This window comes from Schistocerca cancellata, chromosome 2, assembly GCF_023864275.1.
Source record: "Schistocerca cancellata isolate TAMUIC-IGC-003103 chromosome 2, iqSchCanc2.1, whole genome shotgun sequence".
Lineage (NCBI taxonomy): Eukaryota > Metazoa > Arthropoda > Insecta > Orthoptera > Acrididae > Schistocerca > Schistocerca cancellata.
This window is the reverse complement of record NC_064627.1, coordinates 341,411,594-341,427,014: the sequence shown is the minus strand read 5'-3', so window position 1 is coordinate 341,427,014 and position 15,421 is coordinate 341,411,594. Positions and strand designations below refer to the sequence as shown.

General features: G+C 36.1%; 1 protein-coding gene across 1 annotated transcript in view; it reads left to right on the top strand.

The window, feature by feature from the left end:
- Positions 1-15,421, top strand: part of LOC126161731 (transmembrane protein KIAA1109) — a 493,460-nt gene that overhangs the window by 467,561 nt on the left and 10,478 nt on the right. Inside the window, exons 83-84 of the mRNA XM_049917765.1 lie at positions 4,843-5,028; positions 7,168-7,298. Coding sequence (XP_049773722.1) covers positions 4,843-5,028; positions 7,168-7,298 — 317 coding nt within the window. The remainder of the gene's footprint in view (positions 1-4,842; positions 5,029-7,167; positions 7,299-15,421) is intronic.

Here is a 15,421-nt window from a genome sequence, read left to right as displayed (position 1 = left end):
AGAGCAGCAGATGTGTACATTTGCATTGTCTGCTTTGGTAGAGCTGTCATCCATCCAAAGGTTGGTGTTTGCCTTCATCCAGACTTTGAACTGACTTGCCCATCAAGATATCAGAGATTCTACAATGCGACTTGACTTTTCAACATTAACAAATGTGTCCAGAGTTAAAAGAAGTGATAAGTACCAGAAAAATTCTGGTTCTGACCTTTAAAACAGTAGTTGAGCATGTAACTGCTTTCTTTCTTTACCCTTTTGCTGATTGACGTACATGTACTTACTATTTTGGTTATCAACACACACACAATTATTATAGAAGTTTACATGTGATGTTGGCATTCAGTAGTTAAATTCTAGCTCTCCTCTCAACAATGGTTTGGGCTGAATTTAATACAAGTTCCATATTTACTGCTATCCAAGCTTGGGGATTATTTTTGTAAAAGATGTTCAGTCATTATTTGTTTGCTGTCAAACTTGACATACTCAATGTGCATTGCAAATAGTCTGAATTCCCCTTTCTTACTCTGCCATAAAGTGTCTATGAAACACATTTAAACTTTTTCATGTTAATTGTGAGTTGTCTCCAAGAAGTCTCAAGGGAGCAATTATTGTCTGCACTTAGTACTTACATTGCCAACAACTACTACAATCTTACAAATCGAAAAATTTTTTTTTAGCTATAAGCAATGGATAATCCAGGATGGACTGTAACAGTATAATGAAAAGTATAGTTGTTACTCACCGTGTAGTGGATATGCTGAGTTGCAGGAAGGCACAACACAAAAGAAAGTTAGCCTTTGGCCAACAAGGCCATTGTCAAAATTAGACAACGTGCGCGCACACACACACACACACACACACACACACACACACACACACACACACAGAGTCTCTGGTAGCTGGAGCCAGACCAGTCTTTTGTTGTCCCTTTATGTGGCTCAGCGTCTCCGCTATATGGTGAGTAGCAATTATTTTTTGAACTTCAGACATTTTAGAGTAATGTGTTCACTTATTTAGGTATCATTTTTGTGTTAATGATTTCTTTATTGCTTTTCTACCTCCAGAACAAAATCAGTTCTTTTGTCTTGTCAGTATGTTGTGAAGTGACAATTAGAATCAAACTTTACTCGGTCTGTGAAATTGTGCTAGACAGAGTTGATCCTATTTCATGCCAAAATAATCTGCAATTAATGTTTGCAATGCAGATACCAAATTCAGCTTTATCTGAATAAATTTTTGTGCTAATTTAAGGTCGATGGCCGTAGACAATTGGCTTCAGGATGAATCATTAACATTCATCCTGAAGCAATTTGTATATAACTTGGGCAGAATTTCTATTTGGTGTAATGAATGGCTGCTTGCTATAAACATGGAAAAGTATAAGTTAAAGGAGATGAGTAGAAAAAATGATTCTGTAATGTTCAAATACATTATTACTAGTGTCCTGTGTAAACCATTTTGTTGATTAAATATCTGGGTGTAACATCGCAAAGCGCCATGAAATGGCAGGAAAGCTGATGGTCAATTTTGGTTTATTGGGAGAATTCTAGGAAAATGTAGCTCACCTGTAAAGAAGGCTGCATACAGAACACTTTTGCAACCTTTTGTTGAGTACTGTTTGAGATCACTATTAGGTCATATTGAAGGAAGACATTGAAGAAATTCAGAGGCATGCTACTAGTTTTGTTACCAAAATGTTTGATCAACACATGAGTAGCTCTGTGAACTCAAATCAGAATCCCTGGTGGGGGAAGGGGGGCTGTTCTTTTCGCGACACACTACTGAGAAAGTTTAGAGAACTGACATTATGACAGACTGCAGAATGACTACTGCCACCAACATTCATCTTGCATAAGGACAACAAATATAGAGAAATCAGTGATAGTATGGAAGCATATAGATAGCTATTTTTCCCTCATTCCATTTCCGAGGGGAGTAGGAAAAGGAATGAATAGCATTGGTACAATGTGCCCTCCATCATGCAGTGTATACTGGCTTGCAGAATAGATATACATGTTTCTGTCTAAAAGTTCATGGAATGCAGTATAAGTATTTTTTGAAGGAAACAGTCCCCATGAAAAACTACATCAATTAAACATAAGTTACTATTAGGACATGGAGAAAAAATAAAAATGAATAAATAAACCGTAAAAATGCGAACTAAATTGGTTGTGCAAGTCACTCAGGTTGTTGAATTGAAGGAGCTGCATGATAGAAAAAGAGGGATTATTACATTAAGGCATGTGTCCACTAGCAAGTAACTTATGCAAGCACTTGCTGAGGTGTTTACATTAGAACTGAAACTTGTGCAGGTTTACTTTTGCAAGTCAGTCGCAGCAAGTTCCTGAAATTAACTTGCCCATGTCTTTGTAGATGTGTTTTCACTAGGATTGCATAATGAGATAGGCAAGGGGAAGTTTACAATGTGTGTTCTTAAGAACCAGAGCAGTTGCCACCATTGGTGGATAATTATTGAAGAAAAACTGTGACAAAAACAAAAAGTTAACAGAAAAGAAACATTTGAGTAAAGAAATGGATACAGAGAAATACATTTTAAGTTATCAAGAAAGACTATTGAATGAACTAAAATGGGAGGACTTCACTCTAATTAAAAACTTTCTAAGAATGCCACATACAGTTATAGAAAATTTTTTGTCTGCTGTACAATAAAATATTTGGAACAAGGGTACAAAAATGCTGCCAGCTGTCACCAAGAGGTCACCTTTTAATTACTCTGTGATTTTTGCAAACTGTGTCTATTACTTTTATTATAAATGTAATGCATTTGAAAATAGGATACTAAAAAGTTGCAAGCTGTATCACCACGAGATCGCATTTAATTATTCTTTGATCTTTGCAAACAATATTTATTACAAACTTACTTATGTTTACACTAACATTAAAAAATCAGCTAAAATTTAAAGACATCTCTAATGCCATCTTGTTCCCCTTATGGTGAAACAAAGTAATGCATAAATTCCTTTATACTTCTTTGGCTGACAGTGGCCAATTATACAAGGTGTAAGGGGTATAAGTGGGGATACTGTGGTAATTAGTTCCTTAATATGTACCCATTTCAGTGTGTTAGTTTTTTACTCTGTGTGCGACAGTCTTCCTGCAAATATGTCACATAATTTATTACCAGGATATTTTTTTTCCGAGGTCGTAACTGCACCACTAAGTGGACTGCCCCACCAGAATATACTAACCATTTTGCGTCCACGCTTCAACATCTGACCACCTGCCCAGGAGAAAATAAGCGTTAATGGCTTGATCTTACCACATGTACTTGGAGGTAATATTCAACCTAAAAACACACTCCTCCTGATAGCTATAATCATTAGTCTGCAAATGAAGTAAATACTGCCCTAAAGTTGTTCAGTACCCTGTCCTGAGACACCAATAAAAAATGTGTACTTATACCCCGAACATGTGGGTATGTTTATGGGTACCCATGGTACATTTTTTCCCATACTTCTGTCTTTGTGCCATTTTCCTTTTTCACATTCATGTTTTTGTACTCGTATTGAACACACAAAACTTTCAGCAACTGGCAAGTACTTGCAGCAAGATGCACAAAATTGTTTCCACCAGCTTGCAGAAGCTACTTCTTCAAGTTGTTGAAACTTAGATAGTTCCCACAAATGACATGCAGAAGATTACCTGCTAGTGAACATATGTGAAGGTGCCCATACCCAGGGACAAGGGGGCCACGGTCCCCCAGCCCCCCCCTCCCCCCAGCTCTCAGGGAAAGGAAAAACTATAGTGTAGTCAGATGTTTCTCTTTCGAGAAAATCATTTAAACGTCAGTATTATGCAGGTTTTTGGCAGAGTTAGAACTGGAACTTTTTATGGCTACTTAAAAGTTGCTTTTCACCTTCCAAAATGTTAAAAATAGTCCAACCCCAGATTCAAGTGCCCCTGCCCCCCCCTCCCCCCCCTACAAACTATTGTATTGGCATCCTTGAACACAGTACCGAGCGAGGTGGCGCAGTGGTTAGCACACTGGACTCGCATTTGGGAGGACGACGGTTCAATCCTGCGTCCGGCCATCCTGATTTAGGTTTTCCGTGATTTCCGTAAATCGCTCCAGGCAAATGGCGGGATGGTTCCTTTCAAAGAGCACAGCCGACTTCCTTCCCTAATCCGATGAGACCGATGACCTCGCTGTCTGGCCTCCTCCCCAAAAAACAAAAACAACAACAACAACATCCTTGAACACATGCCTTAAGCAATAGTCAAGATTTGAACATGTGAGAAGGTGCAGAGAGAACATTTTGTAGATGATAAGATTAGAGCATGAACAGAAGTCCACAATTAATAATCATTGCTATGTACTATATTGGTATGGGGGGAGAGTGGGACAAGAAATAATAAGAAAAGTCACCTTTCATCGTACATGTTGTTCTGGCTTTTGGGGAACAAGTATAGGTATACACATTGTAAAACATACAAGAGAGGTATTAAAGGAAAATACATAAACATGAAGGAAATATGGTCGATATTTGTAGGTCAGTGAATGGGTTATTGCTTTTTACATCTGTTTATATCTTTTAATTCCCTTCATTGAGTGTGTTGGTTATGATCAAATGATAGTGTTGGTTGATGTTATCGAGTACATATTTTTAATATTTTGCTCACACTTAACTAATGCATTTGTTCTCTAACAGTAGTCCACATCATCCATAAGTATTGGTTTACAAATGCATGATTTTCTTTTACCTTGATATTTGTATTGCTTCTTACAATGTCGTAGCTGTAGTCCACATCATCCATAAGTATTGGTTTACAAATACATGCTTTTCTTTTACCTTGATATTTGTATTGCTTCTTACAATGTTGTAGCTGTGGATCGATTTCCAAGTTTGGAGCGTGAGAAAGAAGCAACTGAGCAGCAAAGAGCACGTAGTACCAGCAGCAGCAAACTGCAGGATCATAATCATACGAGGGAGGTGATTTTTGCTTTGCCATCCATGCAACTTCATCTCAAGACTGAGCACCTCCAGTCAGCAAGGACACCAGATCTTTCAGGTAAATGTTACTTTCACTCTTCTTTGTTAGAATGTTACTTGAGCATTTCATAAGTAATGTTTTATTTCTCAAAAGCTTCCAGCATGTTCCTTTTAACAATATTTTCACTTTAAAATGAATATTAAAATCATTTCCCTGTATTGAGCCAAATACAGAGATTTTCTTACATCACAGAAGGAAGTTATTTATTCATTGAAATGTGACAAACAAGAGATAATAAAGGAATACATATTGAGTACTGTGAGCTTGCTGTCTTATTGTATAATTAAAGTATTAGATGGGCTGTTACATGCCACTTCCACAACAGATGCAGTTGAGTAATCTTTACTCAGATATCTTAATATTAGGGGTACCAAAACTTTCATGCATAGAAAAAGCTATAATCTAGTAACCAACATAAATTATTATGTTAGGTGGAGCTTGGACAATGTTTAGTCATAAATATGAAGTTCACCAATCACTTAATGGGTGATTGTTTATGTTATCTGAAACTGTCATCGGGGCACGTAATTTACAACTCAGTCTTATTTGTTTCTTGAGCAAATATTAATGACATCATCTGTAAACATGAGATTCTAAGTAACATAATTACTTCTAAATTGGGTTTTGCGACAAAAATTTTCCATCAAAAATTATCTCGTAAGTAGATGTGCTGTAATTGTTACATTTTTTTTTGTTATTGCTCAGTGTTCTGTAGCTCTTAAGGTGTAAAAATACCGCTGTACCAAGAAATAATGTAAATTCCAAAGTTCTATGTAATTATAATTGTTACATTAATGTAATCAAATGCTTAAAATGGATTTTTTAATTTATTTGTACAACATTGGTGTAATTAAGCATCCTCTGATCTACTCCACACTATGAACTCATCAGATTGCTGCTGATGCAGTCAGATGTTTATACTGAATTTCTGATCATTATTTTTTATTATACTGTCCAATTTTTTGTTTTACCTTTGGTCAACATTAAATCTGAATTTTTGTTGTATATTCTTGTATAATTATCAGATATGACAAATATTAACTGTATTTTTATCCAGCACTGTAGATATTTCTTCAGATTATCATTCATTATGGCTTTCGTGAACCTGCTGTTCATCTTACATCAATAAACTTTCCATCAGCTGTCAGAAATATGTAATAAGTGAGCACCTTGCAATCAAATTATTCTTAAGCACACATTTTCTCCATAATACAGTAATAAGGAACTAACAACGGAATATTAAAAAAATAGCCCGTATCTACTTTGTTCTCATTTTAAAGTAATTGTAAACTTGTAGCTGTGTCCTCGCAATATTTGAAATAAATAAAAGTATACTCCATGAAAAGCGAGCATTGTAATAATGATTCAATGATTTGCATATGTTAAAAAGGAAATCTTACATACAGCAAAAATTAAATACAAAAATACTTTAAAACCTAGATCACATTTACATAATACAGTTAAAATACAATGACTAGGTAGTTTGGATGTAAGTAACAATCATCTTCAGATCTGTAAACTAGCAAAATAAAGAAAATTGCATTAGAAAATTTTGTTTACAACATAATATTAAAGATAACACTGTTTGAAGAAAGCAAAAATACAGAGGTGAAACCTGTTACTCTAGTAAAAAATGGTAGTGTTTAACATTGTACATAAATGAAGAAACAATCCTACATAAACAATGAATGTGCCTCATAGTCGACTTCACAGTATTTGAATTAAAAAAAGAAAAAAAAATGTGCTTTTATTATAACCTCCCATGCATGTTTTTAATCCAGGTTGAGCACAAACTGGATGTACCAGTAATAATAATCATGCAGTGACATGCATTTGTGTAGAAAGCAACATGAATAATAGTCACAATATTTTAATTGTCATATGTAAATTAAGATTTTTGCAAAAGAAGTTAACAAATTGCATAAAGATGATAATGTCAGGCATTACTAAGTTTTATTTGTGGTGTAATGCTTCCAAGGTTCTCGGGTATGGTGCTGGATGCAATCATTGAAGGCTCACTCAATGATGGCAGAACGGTTGTTTAGTCATGGACCTTCCATGATTGCATCCAGCAGTATACCTGACAATCTTGGAACCATCATATATGCCGGGAAAGCCTCAGATATGTGTATCTAGTGTTTGCCAATTTCTGTGCAGGACAAAAGCCATTAGTCGAATGCAGTTTCATTACTGAGTTTGAAGATCACATTTTTGTTACTGTGGATGCAGATGCTTTCTTTTTTCTCCATGATCTCATCACATCGTACATGAAAGAGAAGGAAAAAGTGGTGAGTAAATTTTTTATTTATGCAGTTTTTCATTGGAAATAGGCTATAAATATTAGTTTTTATAACAGTAAATACCATGTAAGTACACAAATTTAAAAACTGAGAGATATGCTTAATTTAGATCCCAACCTTATTTATAATTATTTACATTTAGGTTTTTATTTCATTTTATTTTTTATTGACCTTTTTCAAAGATTTGTTAAGTTTTATTTCCAAAATTACAAGTATAAAATTACACACTAGATAAGTCAAATCTGCTCCTGATCAACTTGTGGATAAGTCAGAATTCTTGTGCTTCCATAGTGGTAATACTTTGTAAAATTCCACAACTTCTTATATACACTGAAGTGCCAACGAAACTGGTATAGGCATGCACATTCAAATACAGAGAACTGTGGACAGGCAGAATATGGCGCTGAGGTGAGCACCATCTGTATAAGACAACAAGTGTCTGCCACAATTGTTAGATCATGTACTGCTGCTACAATGACAGGTTATCAAGATTTCAGTGAGTTTGAATGTGGTGTTACAGCAGTCAGCACACGAGTGATGGATCACAGCATCTCCGAGGTAGTGATGAAGTGGTGATTTTCCAGTACAACCTTTTCATGAGTGTACCGTGGATATCAGGAATCTGGTAAAACATCAAATCTCTGACATCAATGCGGCCAGAAAAAGATCCAGCAAGAACGAGACCAACGACGGCTGAAGAGAATCATTCAACGTGACAGAAGTGCAACCTGACTGTAAAGTGCAAACCATTCAACGAAACATTATCGATATGGGCTTCTGGAGCCAGAGGCCCAGTTGTGTACCCTTGAGGACTGCACAACACGAAGCCTTACACCTTGCCTGGGCTCATCAACACTGACACTGGGTTGTTGATGACTGGAAACATGTTGCCTGTTCAGACGAGTCTCATTTCAAATTGTACCAAGTGGATGGACATGTACGGATATGGAGACAACCTCATGAATCCATGGACCCTGCATGTCAGCTGGGAAATGTTCAAGCAGGTGGTGACTCCCTAATGATGTGGGGTGTGTGCAGTTGAAGTGTTACTGGACCCCTGAAATGTCTAGGTACGACTCTGATATCTGATGCATATGTAAGCATTGTGTCCAATCACCTGCATCCATTCATGTCCATTGCAAATTCCGACAAACTTGGGCAATTCCAGCAGGACAGTGCAACACCTCACACATCCAGAATTGCTACAGAAGGTCTCCAAGAACACTCTTCTGAGTTTAAACATTTATGCTGGCCACCAAACTCCCCAGACATGTATGTTATTGAGCATATCTGGGATGCCTTCCAACGTGATGTTCAGAAGAGATCTCCAACCCCTCATACTCTTATGGATTTATGGACAGCCCTGGAGGATTCATGGTGTCAATTCCCTCCATCACTACTTCAAACATTAGTCAAGTTCATGCCAAGTCTTGTTGCAGCTCTTCTGTCTACTTGTGGGAGCTCTACTTGATATTAGGGAGGTGTATCACTTTCTTTGGCTCTTCAGTGTATAATTTCATTAAAAATGTTACTCATCCCGTGAGGATTTGTGACATCAATATTGTTATTAGATATCTGTATGTTGATGTTACCTGTTAGTTTTGTTTTATTGTCTCTTATTTGATTTACTATTGACCAGCAGGTCTTGGAGATACAATCTGAGTTTTATATTTTCGAGTTAATCTTTTCGGCCTTCAATCTTTTGATTTGCTTGCGAAACTGGTACTTATATTGTTTGTGTTTATCACTGTGCTCATTGCTTTTTGTCTTTCTTTGTGTCATATACATTTCTTTGTAATAACCATGATAGTTTGTCAATTCTACATTTAACTTCATGATTTATCCAATTACTTTTTTTTCAGTCATTTACTGGAAAGGTCATTTCTAGGGATGAGACATTGAAGTAATAATAAAAATTCAGTGATACTATTGCTGTTCTTTTCACACTGTTGTAATCTTTTTAGCGTACTGCTGAAATTGACATAATTGTCATCAGTTGTGGCTCTTTTGTCAGTTTTTGTTACCGACATGATGATTGTCATCAACAGCAAGTCATTGTTTATATCTCCAGTTTGTATTCTGTTAACCCAGACATTGATATTACAATGTTTAGTGTTGATTCAACAAGCAGGTGATTAAGAATTTCAAAGACAATATCTAGGCTAGCACCGGGAGGTCTGTATAGATCAATAATGATCTCCCCTCCCCACTTGTAATTAATTGCTGCAAGTTCTACAACATCCTCTATGGTAAAAGTCTAGAAAGTTTCAGTGAATCATTTAGAAAACTCACCAGATTTTGGCATGGGCTGTCTCTCAAGATGATAGCAATGAACTTTTTACCACACAAATTTTGTTTCCCATGTAATTCTGTACCTATTTTTATTTTGCTTTCAAAGTTAATGATTGATAACTTTGAGTTAGTGGGCTGTGCATCATTTTCAGCATATATTGGTTTTACCTGGATGTAGACATGTATTTCAAGCTGCTGGTGATATGCAGGAATTCTTGTTGGAAGTACCAGAATCAAGCTCCTTGTTCACAAGTGTAGAAATGTTTCCATTTGCACTCCTGACCAATTGTGAACCTTCATTTCTTCATGAGCTCTTTATATTTGGAATGTGCTGACACAAGACTTCTTTATCCTTATATTTGGAATGTGCTTACATAAGACTTCTTTTAATGTATTTAAGAACAGAATAGAAGTTCATTGTCTTATAATATACAATTTGAAATCATTGACATAATGTATAGGAGACTCGTCAAAATAGAAAAATGGATTTACAATTTTTATTATAATATCAGTAATATAATATACTATGCTGGAGATGTAATTAATATGCAACCAATAATTTTTCTTAAAAAGTAACAAACTTTCTTAAAAAATTAACAGTGCTAAGTACTTGCTCTATCTTGCTCAAATTTTCAGATTTTCCTTCATGAATTCTTCTACTGAATAGTAACATTTCTCAACTAGTTTCTCTATAAAGCTTTTTTTTTTCAGTGTTTCTAAATTTATACTGAGCAGTCCTCTTCCTTTCACTTGGATATAAATTTTCATGCCCAAATATTGTGAAGTTTTAAACGGCGGGTGGGTGGCATAAAATCATTTTGATTTCTGATGATGTAATCTTGTTGAAAATGCTATGCCACGAATAAATCAGGGTTACTGTGTACAAAGATAATCAACTCAGAGATGTATAGTGAGAAAACACTTAATATAATTAGATTTTTTAAGAGTGGGTGAACTGATGTTCTTCGTCCTACATTGTGAATGTTTCTAATGATGGTTTTCTGAAGTTTTAATATTCAACACATTTGGTTGGAGTTCCCCAGAATACAATTCCGTACCTTATTACTGATTTTAAGTAGCTGTGCTATACCACTATTTGTATGTTCATACTGGTAGCATTGTACAATATCCTTATTGCAAATGCCAGGCCATTTAATTATTTGCAAGGTAATGTATACATGAGCCACATGCTACAATATTATGAAAAGGAAAGTTGCTACTCACCATATAAAGGAGATACTGAGTTGCAGATAGGCACAACAAAAAGACTATCACAAATAAGCTTTTGGCCAGCAGAATGAGACCACCCACACACACACACACACACACACACACACACACACGCAAAAACATGTGGGACTGCAGTCTCTGGCAACTAAAGCTTCCATTGCCAGAGACTGCAGTCGTGTAGATGTGAGTTGCAATTGCACGCGCGCATGTGTGCGTGCGTTTGTGAGTGTGTGTGTGTGTGTGTGTGTGTGTGTGTGTGTGTGTGTGTGTGATGTGTGCGTGCGTGTGTGTGTGAGAAAGAGATTTAATTTTAATGAAGGCCTTGCTGGCCAAAAGTTTATTTGTGAAAGTCTTTTTGTTGTGCCTATCTGCGACTCACCATCTCCACTATATGCTGAGTAATAATTTTCCTTTTTATAATATTGTTACATTCCATCCTGGATTTTCCATTGTTGCATTCCTAGGAACTTCACACAGCTAGCTTCTTGCAAAACCATGTTTTGGCAATTGATTTGAATATCATTTAATTTTGCTTGTTTCATTTTAAACTGCATTGACTCAGTCTTTTCCATGTTTAATTTTAACTCGTTTAAATCAAACCAGCTATTAATTTTTCTTAAGTATGAAATACATTTTGAGAAATTTATGTAAAACAGAAACAGAATGGGACCTAAGACAGAACCTTGGGGTATTCCTTGTAAAATGATTTCCCATTTTGAAATATAAGTTCCTCTCCCTGATGATATAACTACTCTTTCTCTCCGGTTGGTTAGGAATGACTTAAACCGTTCTAATACAGTGCCCCTAATTCCATATTTACAGAGTAGCAAGAAATGGTTCACACTATTAAAGGCATTTGATAGGTTACAAAAATTTTCTATGGCAGGCAGTGAGTTGTCTAGTGAGGTGCTAATTTTATCTTCAAAAATTCTGTGGTTTTGCCTTTTTTAAATCTCTACTGATTTTGTGAGATTATTTTAAATTTTTCCGTGAAATTTTTAATTTGTGTGGTGACTACCTTTTCAAATATTTTTGATAGTGAGGGAAGAAGAGAGATTGGGTGATAGTTTGCCATATGTTCTTTTGTACCTTTTTTGAATAGTGGCTTAACTTCTGCATATTTATGTGTGTCTCAAAAATATCCTTCTTGAAGGGACGGTTTAACTATTGTAGATAGTAGCTACTCATTTATTTTAGAGGCTGTTTTTAACACCTTTGTTGTTGTCCCATCCCATCCTACTGATGTTTGACTTTTAGTGATAGTATCACATTTTCTATATCTTTTACAGTAGTTTCGCTGAATGTACAGAAAAGTTCACCTTTAAATTGCCCGTGGTTAAAGAAACTTACCTTGTCTGGCTAACTTTCTACATTGATGATTGATTTATTTGCGTTTATAAAGAATTCATTAAATAATTCTGAAATTTGAGCAGGATTTACAATAGTTTTGTCCTCTTTCTTGATATCAGAAATATAATGGCCTCTGTCGCTCTGTTTCAGCTTTGATCACTGACCATAATACCTTTGATTTGTTTTTCCAATCCAAAACAAATCTACTATTCACCAGTTCCTTTGTTGCGTTTACAACTATTATAAAAATATTTGTGTAGTTTCGTACATAGGGGGAAAAATCAGGACTTTTGCTATGTTTTAGTTCCATATTTAGCTGTCTTTTTCTTGCACTAGAGATCTTTATTCCTTCAGTCATCTACTTTACTTTATTTCCTACTTTTTTGTGATGTACAGTAAGGGGGAAAAGTTTAGTTAAAATGTGTACGAAGTTTTCCAGGAGAGTAGCAAAATTTCCAAAACATGAAATACTATGATATATAGCCCACTCCATCTTATGTAATCCATGATGGAGTAAGTTTGTATTTTTTGTGATGAACTGACATTTGGTGTAATTTTTTTTTAACATGGTTCTGTTGTGTTTAATAACTCCATAAACAGAGCACAGACCTACATCTAAACAAAACTTGTTTGGCTCATTATAAGTATGATTGGTTAAAATACAGGGTGTACACAAAGTCCGGGAACACTTTCAATTATTTATTGCCCAAGAACTAAACATTGTACAGATGTCATACATATTGCATTTTGAAGAGAAACACTGAAAGTTTTTTTTTTTACAAACATTCGATATGCAAACCATGAGTGACCCGGCAGATGTCAATACAGTAATCGAATTCTTGCCAGACCTGTCCCAGCATGGCGTCATCGACTGTGGCAGTCACTTCCCATATTCTCTCCCAGAGCTCTGCTACATTGCATGGCAGAGGTGGTACATACACAAGATGTTTAATGTGTCCCCCCAGAAAAAAGTCACACAGCGTGAGATCTGGTGTCGGGGGAGGCCATTTCATGAAACAGCTGTCCCCTTCTGTAGCATGGCCGACCTATCGATGCGGCAGCCGCCATGTTCAGGTACCCACAAGCTTCACAATGACAATGGGGTGGAGCCCCATCCTGCTGAAAGATGAATGGGAAGTCCGTTTGCATTTGAGGCATCAGCCATTGCTGCAACATGTCCAAGCAGGAATATCCAGTGACAGTGCTCTTGGCGAAGAAGAATGGCCCATACAGTTTTTGACGTGACAAGGCACAAAAAAACATTTACGTTTGGAGAATCACGCTCAAATTCAATCCATTGTACCCCAGATTCAACAATTATGCCTTTCCACTTTGCCATTAGTGTGAAAAGTGGCTTCGTTGTTAAATTTAAGTGATCAACAATGCCATCTCCTTCCTCATTCGATTGATGCAAGTCCGAACAAGACTCAAAACACTTGTCTTTGTCGTCATCATTTAGCTTCTGCACTAGCTCCAATTTAAATGGTTTCATAGACAGCTTCTGTCACAGGACTTTCCACACTTTCATTGGAGCCATTTCGAGTTCACGGGATGCATAACGCACCGATTTCCTTGGATTTCTTGTGAATGTCTCTTGTATGCCCTCCACATTCACTTCACTCACACTGAGATGTCCGCTTCTCTTTGCCAGGCACAAGCAACCCATCGTAACAAATTTGTTGTCCCAGTGATAATTGGCCTTCCTTGTTAGTGGCTTCTTACCATACTTGGTTCTAAACATTCATTGGACAGCTGTAGCACACTTGTTTTTGTCGAACTCCAACACACACAAAGCTCACCCCACTCGAGTAAAATCAGTGAAATTAGAACTGAAACCCAATATTTGAATCATGTCAGTGAATTTTGTTGAGTTGTTGGCATCACTGGCTAAATCTATGCTGAAATTAGCAGTTATTTAGACTCTTTTCTTGGTTTCTTTTTGAAGTTTTTGCAGTAGGCACTGGAATTTCGCCAAAACTTGTTTTGTTATTTCTGGAATTCTCTACACAAGTAGAATTTTGATATTTTGCCCTAACTCTAGACAGTAACTTTCAAATATAGATTCTTCATTAAGGGAATCAAAATCGTATCTTGCACTATATTCCATTGATCTTTCCACAAGTATGCACGATCCTCTTCAATTAAATTACTCCTACAAAAAACTCCTTGCTATGATACCAGAAAAACCTTGAGATTTCTTACTTCCATGAGTTCTTCATGTTCCGGACTCATTGCTACTAGATCCTCTTTAAATGTGTTAATTTTGTTTCCTACAACTTTAAGAGACCCTTTAAATTGTTTTCGCCTAAGTGCTCAATACTTGAACAGCATTTCCACTGATCTCCATTGTTTATGAATTTAAGAGTTATTTTCAGGCACTTATCATGATACCTTCATTAACCTATGCATAACATAATACTTATTACATTTTTGGGGCACTTACTATGTATGGAACAATCGCATAGTAACACAATTCAGAGAATACCTTTTCACTACCTTTGATATATATATGAAACTAAGATGTAGTACACATCTTTCCCCATTTCTGTGTTAAGCTAGAATCAGGCTTAACTGCTGCACAAGGGTAGCAGGTCTAGACATACATTTAAAGCCAGGAATATGTCATAATTAAGGAATTATGTTTTACATGGGAGGAAAATAAAGCGATCATCACTCAATATCTACACCTGATAGATCAAATTAACTTACTTTTTAATATTTTGTACTTTGTTTCCGTACTTTTTCTTGCAGTATCTGGGTGTATGATTAGCTTCATTCTTTCAAGAAATTGTATGAGTAAGTACAACACTCACCACATAAAGAAGCATTGAGAAATAGACTAGACATTAAACATTGTAATTCATTTCATATTCTTATTCGGACCATACAGCAACAGTGCATGTTCGAGCACAAATGCACGCACAATTCCTGTTGGGTCACCTAGGTTTCCTGTGAGTTTCATGAATCACTTACGGAAAGTTATAGGATAAAGGCCACATCTCACTTTTCCTCAATGTGAGCTTTTAGTTTGTCTCTAATTACATTGTCATGAATGGGACAACAGACCCTAACCTTCCCTCCTTCCTTTAGGTCAGGAAGTTAAAATATTTCTGAATGTAGTTTTTGTTACTGGATTAGCAAGAATGAAAATAATTTACATTTTATACAACAATTTGATGTGGCAGAAACCAGGGTTGAAGTAAGCCTTACCTATCACCTGAGACTGGACATTATGCTTT